This window comes from Rhodofomes roseus, assembly GCF_022264815.1.
Source record: "Rhodofomes roseus strain CIRM-BRFM 1785 chromosome Unknown C8Q71scaffold_27, whole genome shotgun sequence".
Classification (NCBI taxonomy): domain Eukaryota; kingdom Fungi; phylum Basidiomycota; class Agaricomycetes; order Polyporales; family Fomitopsidaceae; genus Rhodofomes; species Rhodofomes roseus.
The window spans coordinates 279,373-295,683 of NW_025952983.1; the positions used below are offsets into that span (position 1 = coordinate 279,373).

General features: G+C 59.4%; 5 protein-coding genes across 5 annotated transcripts; 3 read left to right on the forward strand and 2 right to left on the reverse strand.

Annotated features, from left to right (window-relative positions):
• Positions 1 to 309: 309 nt before the first annotated feature.
• On the reverse strand, positions 310 to 1,912 carry C8Q71DRAFT_309638 (uncharacterized protein). Its single transcript, XM_047917713.1, has 2 exons — positions 1,311 to 1,912; positions 310 to 1,253 (listed from the first exon to the last, which is right to left on the reverse strand). The coding sequence occupies exons 1-2, from the start codon at positions 1,688 to 1,690 to the stop codon at positions 395 to 397; spliced, it is 1,239 nt and encodes a 412-aa protein (XP_047774366.1). The 5' UTR covers positions 1,691 to 1,912; the 3' UTR covers positions 310 to 394.
• A 547-nt stretch (positions 1,913 to 2,459) lies between these two features.
• Positions 2,460 to 3,458, reverse strand: C8Q71DRAFT_309651 (uncharacterized protein). Its single transcript, XM_047917714.1, has 4 exons — positions 3,374 to 3,458; positions 3,113 to 3,311; positions 2,867 to 3,056; positions 2,460 to 2,775 (listed from the first exon to the last, which is right to left on the reverse strand). Exons 2-4 carry the CDS (start codon positions 3,135 to 3,137, stop codon positions 2,574 to 2,576), a joined length of 417 nt encoding a protein of 138 aa, XP_047774367.1. The 5' UTR covers positions 3,138 to 3,311; positions 3,374 to 3,458; the 3' UTR covers positions 2,460 to 2,573.
• Positions 3,459 to 6,580: 3,122 nt separating this feature from the next.
• C8Q71DRAFT_783234 (major facilitator superfamily domain-containing protein) lies at positions 6,581 to 9,850 on the forward strand. The gene is made up of 22 exons (XM_047924965.1): positions 6,581 to 6,795; positions 6,860 to 6,905; positions 6,973 to 7,045; positions 7,104 to 7,225; positions 7,291 to 7,349; positions 7,408 to 7,441; positions 7,506 to 7,590; positions 7,650 to 7,664; positions 7,720 to 7,760; positions 7,824 to 7,918; positions 7,974 to 8,133; positions 8,192 to 8,269; positions 8,321 to 8,353; positions 8,408 to 8,424; positions 8,481 to 8,554; positions 8,613 to 8,641; positions 8,695 to 8,823; positions 8,875 to 8,919; positions 8,972 to 9,022; positions 9,074 to 9,111; positions 9,166 to 9,384; positions 9,441 to 9,850. The coding sequence occupies exons 1-22, from the start codon at positions 6,665 to 6,667 to the stop codon at positions 9,493 to 9,495; spliced, it is 1,629 nt and encodes a 542-aa protein (XP_047774368.1). The 5' UTR covers positions 6,581 to 6,664; the 3' UTR covers positions 9,496 to 9,850.
• Positions 9,851 to 11,470: 1,620 nt separating this feature from the next.
• On the forward strand, positions 11,471 to 13,665 carry C8Q71DRAFT_309740 (cytochrome P450). Its single transcript, XM_047917715.1, has 7 exons — positions 11,471 to 11,898; positions 11,955 to 12,044; positions 12,099 to 12,201; positions 12,254 to 12,342; positions 12,393 to 12,686; positions 12,747 to 13,221; positions 13,276 to 13,665. The coding sequence occupies exons 1-7, from the start codon at positions 11,563 to 11,565 to the stop codon at positions 13,500 to 13,502; spliced, it is 1,614 nt and encodes a 537-aa protein (XP_047774369.1). The 5' UTR covers positions 11,471 to 11,562; the 3' UTR covers positions 13,503 to 13,665.
• A 560-nt stretch (positions 13,666 to 14,225) lies between these two features.
• On the forward strand, positions 14,226 to 16,307 carry C8Q71DRAFT_841800 (uncharacterized protein). The gene is made up of 2 exons (XM_047926539.1): positions 14,226 to 15,176; positions 15,229 to 16,307. The coding sequence occupies exons 1-2, from the start codon at positions 14,365 to 14,367 to the stop codon at positions 15,809 to 15,811; spliced, it is 1,395 nt and encodes a 464-aa protein (XP_047774370.1). The 5' UTR covers positions 14,226 to 14,364; the 3' UTR covers positions 15,812 to 16,307.
• The last annotated feature ends 4 nt before the right edge of the window (positions 16,308 to 16,311 follow it).

A 16,311-nucleotide genomic window follows, 5' to 3' on the forward strand; every position in this document is an offset into this window, starting at 1 on the left:
AACGCTCGCGGCAGAAGACCGGGTCGCCGGAGCGCTCCCCGTGCCGCCACCAGTAGTAGATGCGCTGAGACTAGTCGCGCTAGAACCAGCACTACCAGAGGTAGAGGAGGCCGTCACAGGCGCCGAAGACGATACTAACCCAGTAGACCTCGAACGAGCACTCGACCTAGACGTGGAAGGCGCGGAGCTCGACCGCGACGCCGACGCCGACGCCACTGTGCTCGACGAGGACCGCGCCGACGAGGACGAGGACGACCGCGAGGAACCCGGCCTGCCGCCGCGAACACCACGGGAGACGCAGGCGCACGGAGGAAGACACGACGAATGGAAGGTATACAAGGAAAAGCGCGCGGTCAGACGGGCGCGGGCACCCACGCAACGATCTGTCATACACTCACCTAGACGTGCTCGCGCTCCTCGACGCGCTGCTTGAAGACTTGGAACTGGAACTGGAACTGGACCTGAAACTGGAACTGGAACTGGAACTGGAGCTGGGCCGCGAAGACGATGCAGACGAGGCCGACTGGGACGCCGACGTCGACTGGGAGCGCGTTGAAGCGGAGGTCGAGCGTCCGACGGACGTGGAGTCGGAACGACTGAAGGACAGCGAGAACCACGCGTTCGACGACGAACGCGAGTCCGACACGCTCCGCGACCTCGAGTCGCTCGAAGCACTCGTAGAACCATCGCCGCTGGACTGGGGAGCGGAACTCCTCTCGGTACTCTGCGACTGCGATAACGGAACCGAGGGCGTGCTCACGCTGATGCTGGTTGGGACGGAGGTGCCTATGGGAAAGGACAGGGACGTGGACTGTGTGCTGCCTGGCGCTGGTTGCGAGTCTCCTCTGCTCTGCGAGCTTCGGGTGGACCCCAAATCGGATGTGGTGGCTGAGCTGGAGTCGGGCGTCGAGGGCGGGGCAGAGGCGGACGTCGAGGGCGAGGGCGAAGGGGAGTCCGACGTGGTCGCAGCCGGGGAGGACGAGCTGGCGGTGTTCGAGTCGGAGCTGGACGAGGATCCCTGTGCACTTGTCGTCGACGCGCCGGCACCGGCCTGGTCTTGCCGCGCCATGAGGGGATGCAGCTGCGGCGAGTCGATTACCTTGACAGGGAGGAGACGTACGCAGGCATTGATATCCCTTGCGCTCGCGGTCTGGATGCACGCCGCAGAGGCCGGGAGGGGTCCCTGCGCACAGGTGAGGCTCAACGCAAGCAGGCCGAGCGTCGCGCTGATGTTCCGTGCGCGTATTGCGGACCTGGACGAGCACGAAGAGTCCATCAGCGGGCCTCCGCTCAGGCAGAAGGAAACGCACCTTCGCCGCGGCCTCGGAGGGTCCGCTCGGGCGTCAATGGTGCTCGCCATCGGAGGGCGGGGGTGGCTGGGAGCGCGCGTGCGCTGTGGGTCGGAGGGTCGCGCAGGCGCAGAGGCCAGTTGTATGCATGCGGAGAGGGTGTCGGACACGCCCGGGGCGGGCGTGGGTGGGCAGGGTGCCGCGGAGGGCTGGGTATAGGGCGGATCTACGAGTGAAGAGGCGTGAATAGAGGGGGCTGTAGGGTAGGTGGGCGTGCAGAGCGGGACACGGAGCTGGGTGGGCGGTCTAGGACAGGGTGCGGGTGGGGACGTGCGGGCATGGAGGACGGGACGGGCGTATTTTGGGGTATCGTGACGGGCGTGGGCAGAGGCTGGGAGCATGTGCAGGCGTATGTCAGACCGTGGTCAGAGCAAGTGTGCCTCGAGACCTGCGTGGAGCAGCGCGTCGGCAGGCTGGCGAGCGACTGCACCGACTACTCGGACGGGGCGCTTCTGGGGGCGTGGCAGGGCGTACAGTGTGTGGAGCAGGCTGCGCGGTGGGCATGGAGGGGCGGGCCAAGGGCGGCGGCGACGGGCGGGCGGCGGGGGTCGCTGGGAGGCCGCTGGAGAGGCCGCTGCGAAATAAAAAGCAGGCGACGGGCAGCCTGCCAGTGCTCTGCTCCCGGTCGCCCAAAGACGCCGCTGCACGTCTCCGGGGAGTCGGCGCAATCCACGATCGCCCCAGATCTGGCGTTGCGCGCACCGGCATCCCGGCGTCCACTGCGCTGCGCCACCCCTGCGCCACCCCAACGCGGTCTCGTGCGCGCGTCACTCCCGCCGCCCCCGCCGCCCGACGACGCGTCCCGCCCCACCTGCCTCTTCTGCGCCCCTCGCGCCCCAGTTCGGCCATCGACGCCCCAGATCCGTCCCGGCGCACTCGGCCACACTGAACATGCATGGAAACAGCGCACAGAGCCGCAAACAGCGGCGACTGCGAATGCGCTCACCTATGACGCATCAGGTACCACGGACGTGCGCCCGCCGCGTAGCTTCACACAACGCCTCCCAATACAAATCACCCCATCAACTCGACTTGCTTATCGACGTCCCCTTTCGCCGCCTCCCTATATGTCCCCTATATTCGCCGCCCCCCCTACACGCGCCTCGAGCCCCCCAATGTACCTGGAACTAGCGGCCCACCCATGTCAGCGACGACCCCGGCGCCCGCCCTGCGCAGTTCCAATCTCCCCCGGGCTACGAACCTGCCCACCCGGGCCCTCCGGCATCACCACAAACAAGCTCGGACGCCCGCGCCCTCGGACGCGTGGCCGTCTTCGCTGGGAAATCCGCACCTCGGTCCGCGCCAATCCCTCCCTCGACGTTCGAACTCGCCTATGTTTAGGCAAGAAGACGCGTTGCGCACGTAAGCGCGTCGCGACAGATGCCGTGCGATATAGCCTCCTCGAGCTCGCCCACCGCACGCCCTGCTGGAAAACACAACGACACGCCGCGGCAGGAGGGCCCCGTACGGGCGCCGCTGTCTTGAGTACTCGCGCAAGCACAGTAAGGAAGACCTACTAGGATATCCCCCGACTGAGTCCCGGGCATCGATTCCCTTGTGTCGTGCACACCGGCGGGCCGTTCGTCGACACGTTTCCGACCACATCTTCGTCGTCAGATCCCTGCAGACACGACAGAGTCGTGTCGATCGCACGCGCCCTTTCTAGTGGCGAGTCTACGCTCACAGCGGAAGCTCCCCGGCATCCCACGACGGCCATCCCTTTCAGACTTTACTAGTAGCCAGGAACCAAACTCGAAGCTCACAAAACAGAATAACAAGATTTCCCATGGAAGCCAACCCTCCAGAGCCCAACCCTCGCAGGCCTTCGCGGCGCTCGACGTCGCCTGACGTAAACCGTCCGCACTTCCCAAGTACAGATCGCGTCGACGTTCCTGGATCACTCTCCCACAGAGCCGCGACTTCTGCATACACGACTCAGCGAGAACGACCACCCGGGGGTCCCCGCGGACTGGTGAGTGTCTCTGATCGCGCTCGAGCTGCACTCGTTGAAGGGTGCCACTTACTTACATAGGATGTCCAGGGCTCCACGATCTCGACGGTCTGCGCGGGCACCGTTTAGGATAAGAAGTATGTGCAGGAAGAAGCGGTGCTTGGGATTCTCTCGAAATCGCTGGCTGAAGGCAGGCAGTATCGCCGGTGCCTGTGGCTGAATAAATGCCAGAGACGCAGCCGAACAGAACGTCCGAGTCAGCTCCTGGTACACACGAACCTCGTGTGTGTGTACAGAGCCCGTTGGCCGCGCGGAGAAGCCTCGATTCGGGTGTTTCTTCGTTGAGTCTGTGATAGTGATACGCTGCAACCGACAAACGTTCGGTGAACTCTGCTACTAGAGTATCGACCCCCTGACGTACCGACCACGTTCACCTCCCAACAGGTCTGGTTCATAGTCGCGATCGCGACAACAGGTCAAGTCTTCCTGTCAAGTTCATCCCACTGGCAACAACCATCCTCAGCCTGTCCACCGGCCGGCCTCCCACTCCCCACCCCCACCCCCACCCCCACTCTCGCCCCGCACCACACCGCTGACCCATCTGACCGCCCTCCCACGATCCCCGGGCCCGCCGCTTGGGGATATCGATCATCGCCGGGTGCATGCAGTCCAAGTATCGCCTGTTCGCGCCGGCGAGGTCGCACGGAATTGCGATATGGCGAGTGTCGCGCTCCAGAGTGGGATGTCTGATTACGAGGCTGACTACGAAGTTGGTTGGGGGCGAGATGGGAGGAAGGTGAAGTCATGGTTGAAGTCATGCTGTGCGCTGCGGCCCAGGCGAGGCGGGCTTCTGGCGTTCCGCGTGCGAGGCTGCCGGCGGTACGTCCGCTATTCAGTAGGCTAAGGATCGCGTCTCGTCATATTTACGGGTCAGCTGGGCGCGTTGCTACGTCGTGGTATGTCATACGTATACTGTAACACTGCGCGCGGACGAGGAGAGGATGTAGCAGGTGATCTACTGATGATGCCGTCGTTTCCTACTGACCAATTAGTGGTAAGGTGTAAGTACTGTAGTGGTAACTTAAAAGTTAGTGAGAGTGCGACCCTTCTGCGCAACGGGACAGGCGAGTGGACTCGGACGGAGGTGTCGGAGTGGTAGGTACTACTAGGTGAGCCGGCTCCTGTTGGCAGTGTGCTTGTGTGTTGACTGACCATTCTCGTAGGAAGGATCGTGTCCGGTGGGCGCAAGATGGCCGTTAAAAGGAGGGCCGTGAATGACAGTCGTCGCTCTCCGTGCCCGAGTTCTCTCTCTCTCGGAAACAAATAAACTCGCTACAGCTGGAAGGCTATATCGCGTCGACAGGCTGACGACTCGATAGGACGACCAACAGTGGTCTTTCGTCCCATTCGTGCGTTGACGTGATAGCATCAGCATGTTCAAATGATGGTGGCATTTCAGATCGTTCATGTGCGATGTTCGACTGTTTTGAGGGCAGGTGCTGGAACCAACAGGCCGACAGCTGTGACTCGTGCGGGACGCTACTTTTGCTGGGCCACGCACGTAGGACGCCCTCCATCATCATGCATGTCTCTCGTTCCCAGGGTCATGTCATTGTATGCGAGAGCTCGTCGTATGGATAGAGCTGTCGGTTGGACTGCTGAAAGTCGACAACTTCACAGTTCATAGATCATGTGCACGTCGCCACCGAGCGGCTCTTCATCACCGGGTTTGTCTCTGAGCGACACCGGACGCTGTGCTAACGCAGTTCCACGGTGCTTACAGACTTACATGTAACGCAGTACGCCCACCGGCGCGTCGTGAAACAATGGCAACACCGCACTTCCCTCACCAGTCGACGCCAACTGCACACGTGTGTCATTTTTCAACTGCAGGTGCACATATCAGCAAGTCCTCTTCAAGTCACTTGAGTGGTCGTTGACCTTGCGACCTACGGACAACGTCCTTCGATGAATGCTCTATCGGGTGCGGTCATGCTCCGTACACTTCCGGGCATCGGTACATGCCAGGACAGCTTGTCATGCACTCGTGGCTATGCATGCTCATGAGCTAAAAGCAACGTTGGGTTCCTCAAAATGGCGGTCGAATTGCTGTTGAGACTCAGAGGCCTGAGCGCCAGGCCATTTGCCTCCGCCGTGACTACATGCACTGTAGTCATTGACCGCCGGCGGTCCGAGTAGTACTATTCATGCTTTCATCGGCGCGCAGCCTCAGTACGGCACACTCGACCCTCCGCGTCCATGGAAGGCTGCTACGAGTCTCTGAGAAATGGTCGCGCACGAGGGGCCTCGGCTGCGCAGGGCGAAGAGATGATTCCGCGACGCGAACGGGGAATTTGGATGCGGGCGCCTACGCGGTTGTGGCGCGCGGTGGAGATGGGCGCTAAGCTTGTGTCGTTCAGCTCCTCGTTCGCGAACAAGCACGCCGCTTCCCGTCGTCTCCTACATCGGATGCATCGTCGATGTACAGAGAAAGAGAACACAGAGCACGGCGATGGGATAATAATGCTGGGATATCGTTGAGCGAGGGCGACGTGCGCGACGTTGCAGTTGCCCTATGACAGATAGGGCAAGAGGAGGTGCAAGAGAAGCCCGCCTTCCTCATTTCCCGCCTGCCGCGCGCGCGAATTCGCACCGGACGTGGTGACAGCAGCCGTGCTAGGATCCGAGCTAGACACCCATCGCCCGCGAGTATGCTGCCCCCATCTGCCCCTTGCCCTCCGCCCTCCAGGTCCGTCCCTAACTTCTCCCTTTATCCTCCCCCGCGCCCCAGACTGACCCCATCTCCTAGCCCAACTCTAGCTATCACCTACTGTCGTTTATTCTTTGAGCATGGCCTCCTTCCACGGCGTGCGCATAGAAGCGCCCGGGAACGGTACGCTGCTTCGTCTGTCGAGAAAATTGCCTCGCTGACCAAACTGTCGCTACTCTTCACTTGGTCGCTGCAGGAGATGGCCCTCCGCGCTACACACTACACGAGTCTGGGCACAGCTCCGTGGTTGTCCGCCACCAGGTGATCACGCACTCGCGAAGCTTCACGACCAACGGCCAAGAGTCCCAGTCTCCTTCTGACCAGCAGGCAACCACGTCCATCGACCTCTCCACGGACAGCCGCACGCTCAAGCACGACTCTGTTGATGAGGCCGACTCGCGCTTCCAGTCGCTCGACCTCTCGCTCGACGGGCCCACCAAGCCACCCGCGGCGCACACGCTCGCGAAGGGCGTCGAGGCCGCGCCCGTGGTCAACCTCCCCGACGCGGGCGGGGTGAATGCAGGGCACGCACACGCGGATGTGGAGAAGAGTGCAGCTGCGGGCGGCGCGGGCAGCATAGACAAGGTGAATAGGATGTCGGCGGAGGGGACGATGGAGAGCACCCACCCCGAGGCGGGCTTGCCTGAGAAGACGGAGATGCAGGCCCCGCGGGGTGGGAACCCGCCCCAGTACTTGACGGGTCCCAGGCTTTGGACGCTCTTTGGGTATGTATTATGGCACTGCGACACTGCCTCGAGACCGAGGTTCGGGACTGATGCGCCTATGCAGGTCGATGGTTCTGACCGTTTTCTTGACGAGTCTGGACGGCACAATCGTACGTACTCGCGCCCCGCCACTCAAACTCTCCGCTCACACTTAGCTATTGCCTTCAAACATCGCAGGTCGCCACAGCCCTCCCGCGTATCGTCTCCCAGTTCGATGCGCTCCATGACGCGACCTGGGTCGCCGTCGCCTGTACGTCCGCCCTCCCCTCCCACTTACTCCCACCTCCACTCACTCTCACTCTACACAGACATGCTCACCCGGACGGCACTCATGCTCGTCATCGGCCAACTCGTCAACGTCGTCCCGCTCAAGACGCTCTACCTGCTCTGCGTCATCTTCTTCGAGGGCGGGTCGGCCCTGTGCGGCGCGGTACGTTTGACTCGATCTCGATTGAAAGGAGATTGGTGGGAGTGCTCATCGGGACCTGCGGACAGGCACCGAACATCAATGCGTTGATCATTGGGAGGGCTATTGCGGGGATCGGGTCGTCTGGGTACGTCGTCGCTGTCTCCGAGATGATGAGCCGCTGATTGCAGTGTGACTGTATGCAGGATCACCGTCTGCTACATCGCGGCGATAGTCAGCGTACGTCATGCCCAATCTGCCAGTGCACTATGTAGATGATGCGGTATTGACATCTTCCACGCAGTTCACGTCGCTGACGCTGCGGCCGTTGCTCCTCGCGGGGCTGTCTGTCGTCTTGGCTGTGTCGACGATCTGTGGACCACTGCTCGGTGTGTGCCCTTTTTGTTGTCTGTGGGTGTGCGCTGAACCGGCGGCGGTGGGCGTGCAGGTGGAGCGTTTACAGGCGAGTCTTTATTCCCTTCTGGACGCTATGACGGCAGCTGACGTCTGTGCTGCAGATCGTGTCTCCTGGCGTTGGTGCTTCTACATCAACCTCCCGGTCCGTTTTTCTCTCTCGTCTTCCGAGACTCATCATTGACGAGTCTTCGTATGGATCTGCCAGTTCGGCGGCCTCGCCGTCGTGGCTATCTTCCTCTGCATGCCCAGCCGGCCCGCCCCCCAGGGCGCGGACAAGCCGTTCTTCACCCGCCTCCGAACGTACGTCCCCCTCTTCCCCCTCTTTTCCGCCCCCCGCTGATGCCTCCGCATATAGGGGCATCGACTGGCTCGGGTGCGTGCTGACGGTCGGCCTGACGACATGCCTTCTGCTCGCGATGCAGTGGGGCGGCGTGACGTACCCCTGGGACAGCGCGACGATCATTGCGCTCTTCGTCGTGTTTGCGGTGTTGCTTGTTACTTTGGTGTTCTGGCAGGTGCGTGTTGTGGTGGTGGGACGAGGTGGGGAGGTACTGATGGGTGTGTGTGTGGTAGAGATGGTTTGGGAAGAGGTCGTTGATACCACCGACGATGCTGACGAGGAGGACACAGGTGTTTGCGAGCTTGGAGACGGTAAGTTCCTGGGGTATCGTGAGGTACTGAGGTCTGACTGTTGTGTTTCAGTGTTTCTTGCAGGCTGCGTTGACAATCACGGTGGTATGTACTGGTCTTCTGCCTGTGAGGTGATTCTGACTGGGGACTACTTCACAGTACTACCTGCCTGAATGGTAAATTAACGAGATTGATTTCGAACACGTCTCCGAAGGTGCTGATTTATGGCTAGGTATCAGATCAAGGGGAGCAGCCCCGTCGCTGCAGGTGTCAATGTCATGGCGTTCATGTTGTCATATCTCATTGGTACGCCTCTCCCTCGTCTCTTGCTGGGTAACGTTGTCATCTTACCCTATGATCCCAGCCTCCGTGCTCGCGTCCAGCGTCGTTTCCGTAAGTGTTCTCGAGCTCAGGTGCTTGCAGGCTTACGGAGACGTTGATCCCAGCGCGTCGGATACTACTGGCCTTTCCTCGTCTTCTCTCCGCTCATCTCAATACCTGGTGCGGTCATGTTGTACCGCTCGGGACCGGGGACCTCGACCGGTCACCTCATTGGGTTCCAAATCCTCTTGGGGGTATGTGTTCGCATCAAGGCCGCGCGCAAACAGAGCTGATTGAATGTGCAGGCTGGTATCGGGGGCGCGTTCTCTTCGCCCAACGTCGCCATTCAGGTGCGTTGCGGCGCTGTTGTGGGTGTCGTTGTTTGGTCTAATTGTCGTGCAGAGTGATTGGGCAGACGTTACTCGCCGGAGCACGCTCGCTACGACCATATCCGTGAGTGCGAAAGGGAGATGTGTTTGATACCAATCATAACGCGTCCTGCAGACGTTTATGGGCTTCATCGGCGGTATCATCGGCCTCAGGTACGTCGTGTCTCAGTATGCCGATCCCCCTCTTGACGAAGAGATGGTCCACAGTTTGGCGGGAACGTTATTCGACAACAGTCTCGGCAATCACCTCGCTCAGGTCCCGGGCCTCTCTGACGCGCTTCGCACTGAGGTCGCAGAGAGCATCGAGGTGATCGCGACCCTCCCCGAGCCGCTCCGCGCCGCAGTCATCGACGCTGCTATTGGGGCTGTGAAGCCGACGTGGCTGCTCGTCCTGGGCTGCGTCGTGCTCGGTAGTCTGTGTGGAGTGTGAGTGGATTTACGTTGCCTGGATGTGGTTAGCGCTGATGTGAATTGTGCGGTAGGTTTGTGAAGAACCATAACATCAAGGAACGGGCGAAGTTGCAGCCACAGGAGTGAGGATGCGGAGGGACATTCTATTTTAGACTACGCCGTCGCTCTTGCTTTGTTTCTCTGTCGGTGATACTACGATACTGTTTGGAGTAAATCCTATCGAACGTGCTGTAGTCCCTGTAATTTCATTCGAAGTGTCAATTCAATCTCCTTGTTGTCTTGTGCCCCTGGTCCATGTCATCACCAGGAAAGTGACCGATAGCTAATGCAAGCACACTGCAGGTGGACAGATGATAGTGATTCTCCATAGTTGTGTCCCCAATGGAACGCATGTTACGCAGCTCGATTCAGAGTGAGGTTCGCCCGAGACGTGGCGAAGACAGTACTAACGGCGCCCTCGTTCTTCCTACCAGCGAGGACCCGAGCAATGGTCTAGCGTTATCTCCCACGAAGCTCGAATTCGTCGTCGAGGGTGTTGAGTTTGAGGGTCCTTGCTGGTTCGAGGGCCCGACGCGGTAAATGCGCCGCAGAGATCGTTGACGACGCTAGTTTGCTAGTTTGCACCCTCTATCAGCCTCTATCTCGAGGCTAAGTGCCTAGCCGTTGGCTCTGGAGAACTGTACATTTGCGGGAGGGAGCAAAAATAGTTCGAACGATATCAGCTTCCCTGAACCGTAAGTAGAAAACCGGATAGATGCCTGAGAGTGGCAGGTTGTTGACAGGTTGGTGGGCCTCGTCAATCTGGATCTTGTGGCTGCTGCTAGCTTGCGATTATAGGCCACTACGCGAGATCGTGCTGGGAACATGCCGTCGGTTCGTTGTATCGACCGTTGGGATCGGAAGTGACGCATGTGCAGGGAGGGCGTCAGTGGTCATGACCGGTCATGTCTGCGAATTCGGATAAGCATTCTCGAACGTCAGTACTTCGATGTAGGTTTCTTCCGAATAAGCCCGCCAGGACGGTCGATGTTTGTACCTCGAACAGAGGCGCTTCTCGTTCCTGCATTGCATCGAAGATCCCGGCACCGAGAGTACGGTGCATGTCACCGGCTTCCAGAGATCAATGGAACCATTCTCATCGGATGAACTTGCCGAACGCCACAATTCTGTTCTCAAGACTCACCAAGTACTGTTGCCCGGGCACGCTCGGGCGCCGCGACGAGATGTGCGGCGAGTAGACACCATGCATATGTCGCATATGTACGTCTGAAATAATCATTACGAAGGTCGCCGTCATAGCTTGCACGTTTTGATAGTGTCTGACACAAATTGTCGGGCCGACGTCATCTTCTACCAGCCACTGTGTCGAGTAGACGCTGGGTTTGTGGCTTCGTCCTCTTGAAGGCAGTTCGTGTGTCTTTTCCACGGACAAGACTGCCTCTTCGGATGGCGATGAGGTAGACTGCCCGAAATTGTAGGCATACTCAATTATCTCTAAGACATCTTACCTCCGATGATGTGCCTATGATAGCGGGATTGTTTCCTCGGACTCATTACGTTGATTTGTGCGTCCATAGGACGCTGCATCACTTCTACATGCTGCCTGCTCACACAAACGTATTTGTATATCAATGACGTTTGACTTGTGCGACGTGATCTCACCTTCGGTGCGGAGCTAGAGACGGGACTGAGCTCTGTATCACCATTCGGCGGCGAGCGCGGCGCTGACTTCAACGACGAAGCTCCCGATTGTGGTAACCTAGTTCACGGTATCTGCGTACCCAACGGTCCAAAAGCCGAAGTATTCCTGGATTTGCTTGCGCAAGCATCGGCCCCTGGCGAGAGAATAACTCAACATCACGGACAGCGCCTCCACTCGTTCGCGGTGTCTAGTTCGGGCGAGCCAGTGTCTTCAGGCGCGCCCTTCTATCTTCCCTGGCGTGCTCGTCAGTTCCAACAATGGCGGAAGCCCCACACGAACCGTTCTATCTTGTCGGGGTCGGCCTGAGTCCGGGGGAACCCTGGATGATGACAATAATTTACCGTAATATTCCTGGTGTCTCCCAGTGTTCGCTTCCTATCTGGGTGTCAGCGTGTCTCGCGTCCTGAGGGGTGCAGACAAAGGAGGGGCAGGCGGTTATAAAGGGTCTTGCGCGCATTGTCCGGAACCGCGCCATATCCGCTGGTCTCACCATGTCGTCAGGAAACACTAGCACGTCCGTCCAGTTCAACTACCGGCCGTCGAACGATCTGTTCTTGCGCAAGCTCCCCGCCTCGCGCTCGTTCGACTTTGGCCCGCAGGCGCCCCTCGTCGTCGTCGCGGTCTTCGTCGCGCTGCTGGTCCTCGGCGAGGTAGGCCAGTTCTTGCTCGCGCAGAGGCAGCTCTCCACGGGCCATAAAGGGAACTACGTGATTTTGCCGTGGCTGCGGTACTTGGGCACACCGCAATTCTTCACGAAGGAGTACCGGTACCTTGCTAAGGCGTTGCAACGGTTTCCTGGGTCGTGGTTCAGATTCAGGGTACGGGAGGTAAGTGAGAGCCGACCTCGAATGTAGAACGGATCTCTGACTGCCATGCGTTGCAGAATGACGTCGTCATAGTCTCCGGGAGCGAGGCGAGACATGTTTTCTTCAACTGCCAGTCGCTCACCTTCCTTGAGGGTTACTTCCTCCTAGTAAGTGTGCGAGACAGATCTATGCCACAACATCACTAAAGTATCGGTCGTCAGCACCCAAACATGAAGTACCTCCTTCCTGAGGCATACACAGATGGCAATGATGGCTTCGGCTGGCTGCTGAAGCAGTTCGGACGATCCGACGTGCTTCAACAATGTAAGGAGCTTGTCAATCATAGTGTAACTAAGACTCACCCAAGATGTGCTAGTCCTTACTCCCACCGCCGCCGACGCTCAGAGGCTTGTGTCGCAGCTCGGCACAGAAGGTGTCATGGACCCGTTCAAGGATGTGGACACTGTGAGCATTCCGAATGTTCACCGCAAGTCCTTACTCACGAAGGCTCTTAGGCCGTGTTAAGCGTGTCCACGCGCATCGCAGCGGGCAATGAGATCGCCGACGAGCCCGCGAAACTCAACGCTGTACAACGCGCTCTATCCTGGATGCAGGAGGGCTCGACTCCGCATGCACTGATCCTTCCTTGGATCCCGACGCCCGCACGATTCCGTGGCGTACTAGGAGCCTTGAAGCTGCATCGCATGTTCAGCGAGGTCTTCCAGAAGCGCAAACGGCATTCGGCGAGCAACAAGGACGTCCTGCAGAGCCTCGTGAACGAGGATGTGAGCGCAACGCAGGCTTCCGTTGTGAGTACGCATCGTACCGTTACTACAGGATTGCTGACGAGGATGCCACGTGCGGCGCAGTTGACCATCATGACGATCCTCGCAGCGCATACAAACACGAGCGCGATCCTCTCCTGGCTCCTCATCACCCTCGTACAACACCCGACCTGGCTCGCAGCCGTCCGCGCTGAGGTCGACGCGTTCCTGTCCACGCACCACGTCTCTTCCCCTTCACAGTCGCCCTCCCCAGCTGGCATACCCTCCCCGCCGGCCTCGCCGTCCGACATCCCGCTCATCGCGTGGGAGCGCGCGCTCCCGACGCTCGACCTCTGCCTGCAAGAGTGCCTGAGGCTCTACATGAACGTCCCACTGATCCGGCGGAATACCGGCGATGACATTGACGTCGCTGGGCGGACGATCGCGAGCGGGGACTACGTGATGTACATGATGGAGGATGCGCACCTTGATGCAGCGGTGTACCCCGAACCTACGAGGTTCGACCCGCTCCGGGATCGGAGCAGGGCGGGTAAGTTGGGGTTCGTCGCATGGGGAGCTGGTGAGTTGGGTCGTTCTGTGGTTGAATGTTCAGTTGCTGACGGAGGTGGTCTAGGGACTCATCCATGCACTGGACAGCGCCTCGCGAAGCTCATCATCAAGGTGTTCGTCGCCGTGCTGCTGTGGAATTACGAGCTTGAGCTGGTGGATGCGCAGGGTCAACCACTGAAGAAGGCGCCACAGCCCGTGATGGGGCTGTTCAGCGTGCCTTGGCCTGACACGGACGTCAAGATGCGCTACAGGGAGAGAATACACGGTGCACGCACTCCTTTTAGCAGGTAGATGCTGTGGGACTTGGTTGTAGGGCGTCCAATATTCAATTGTATAGATCGAGGGACGTGACACCTGTAAATTTGTTGTATATATGTAGACGATAGAACGGCATCTTATCCTGCACCTTAGATCACAATGCTATGCATCTAATAGCGAGGGTGTCCTCACACAATGCAAGAACACGAGGAAACGGAACTCGCATAGTCGGATTGTAAAAGTGGTCATAACCGGCCCACACCGTGACAGCGGCTACGGAAGAGCTAGCAGCAGACTGGTCCGAACAGCCTTGTGAATCCACGGTGCTGAGAGGAATACTGCTCGGGTGTCATGCATCATGCCCAGCAGTACAACACGACGTTTACCCAGCGAGATGCTGTTACCTAGAACTGTATCTCGCTTTGTAGACGTCATGCAGGCTGCTGGTGTCAATGTCGCTGAGACTGGCGCGGACGCCACTGAGCCGCCGGCTGAACTGTCACAAAAGTCAGAATATTAATGCATCACTTGGACGGGGACATACGCAGTTCCTCGAGACGTAGCCGGTTTGTAGACGCGTCAATTGCCTGCGTATGACGGAAGATAGCCGCACCGCGCTCAAGAAATGAAGGGAGTCTCCGAAAGAAAGAACAATGAGATCGACGCCGACGCGAATCGACGGGAATAAGGCGCGTCTGTTGTGGTGTGTTTGTGCAGCACGGGAGACGCCGGTGCGTGTTGGAATTTGGACGCGTTGTTGTGGCCGCCCATAGACCCGCGTCGCCCGCATCCTCAACCCCTTTTCCCGCCTTCTTCCTTCCTTCTGCCCACCCCTCTGCTCTTCCGACCGGCGGGAACGACATTCACGACCTGTATCCCAACTTCTCACATATTAATGCCTAAAACACGCAATATTCGCAGACCTGCCGTGGCAGCGCCTCCTGTGAAAGCGGACGCAGACGAGCAGCAGGCATCAGGGAGCTCGAAGCCATCCGCGCGAGGAAAGGCCAGCCCGGTAAAGCGAGCGGCATCTCTCGTGCCCTTTCCGACCCCGCCGCGGACGACGCACAAGCGCAAACGCGCCCGGTCGCGCATCACTGATTCCGACTCGGAGGAGGACGAGCGGGCCCTTGAGCTCCCCTCAATCGATGAAGAAGACAGGGAGGACATTGGCAAGCGCGATGGCAACGGCGCCCTCATCCTCGGGTACAAGAAGCGCAAGACCCTTGATGCGATCGCCGAGGAGCTGAGCGAGGCCCAGGTTGAAGAGGCGTTCTGGGTAGGCGAGTCGGGTGCACCCAAGGCTGGGGAGAGTAGTACGAAGAGCCAGGGGGCCACCAGAGGGCGACAACGCTCAAGGTCTCCCACACGTTCACCGTCGTCTTCGCCGCCGCCTGCGCCACATCTCCTTCGTCGTCAACATACGGGGCTCGCATCGCCTCCCCCGTCGCGACGGCAGCCCAGGACGCATTTCATACGGAACATCCGGACGCGCAGGCAGACCACACCGCCAGCTCCCGCTCCTCCTCCGCCTGCGCCGTCCGAGACGCGGGTGAAGAAACAAGGATTGTTCCCTACGCGTGATACGCCTGACAATCCGTTCTTGTCTGACGATTCGCCCGGTCCCTCCAGGGCTGCAGCGATTGCCTTGGAGGCACCGCGCACGCCAGAGCGAGTTGTTGAGAAACCGACGGTGACATGGGTTTTGTGCGTCCTCATATCTCTATCCTCGATTATCACCGCCTAACGAACTTCGCAGCCGTGGCAAGAGGGTCGAACTCGCAAATCCGCATTACAAGTCCCCAGGTGTTCCAGACTCCCCTACGGAGGCCGCGTCCTTACTCCCCGAGACGCACCCGGACTACAGCCCGCCAGCAACCTACGCTCCGAAGTTGCTCTTCCCCGGGGCGCGCCGCGACCTGCGCAAGCACCGCGAGCCCTCCGCAGAGCCTCGTACGCCCACTCACTCGCGTGGCCTCCCCAGCCCCGGCGTCGAGACGCGCTCACAAACACGCGCACGTTCGCGGTCCCGCGCGGCTACGGTCGACTCAGACGACGAGGAGACGGAGCTGCCGCAGGGGAAGATGCTGGCTGCCGTGCCTGAGGTTGAGGAGAATGAAGTCGAGGTGGACGAGGCCGCACTTCAAGCTGCGATGGCGAAACGGCTTGCACAGCGGATCCCGATCGCCCGCACTGATAGTATTGGTCGTGCGTCCACCTCGACGGCGACGTACGAGCCGCCGAGGACGCGCGCGCGGGCGCGCGCTGCGCCGAGGCTCCCCGAGAAGGATAGCGACCCGGCTCGTCGGGCGATGGGCCCTGCGAGGCCTGTGAAGGGCTGAGCTGAGCGTCGAGCTGTGCTCCGAAACAGTATGCTGCTTATGCTATGCGACTAGGTTGCGCTGATCTTGATATCCGCTCCACCGGATTTCCTTTCTGCTTTCTTTCTTGAGTGTTGTTGATGTTACACCCTCGAGCATGTCGTCTCTTTCATATCTGCCATCCGTGCTGATCTACTTGCCTACTGATCGTCATCTCCGTCTCTTCTACCCGTTCACTCACTCGTATTGCGACACCTTGTTAAATGTAACCTCCCCATACTATCCCGCGTGTCTGTCCCCTTGGACATGCATCACCCGCCCACCCCTCCGCTTAATGCGACACCCATTCTAGACCCCTTACCCTCATTCCTGATGTCCGAAGTCACTAGTCATGAAAGGCTATAGTGTATCTAGTCGCTCTTGCATGTATGATCTGTCCAAAGGTCTGAACGCCCCTGTTTCTATGCTCGTCTTTGATGTATATATGCACATACGAATTTGATTTGTGTGAAGGCTCGCGC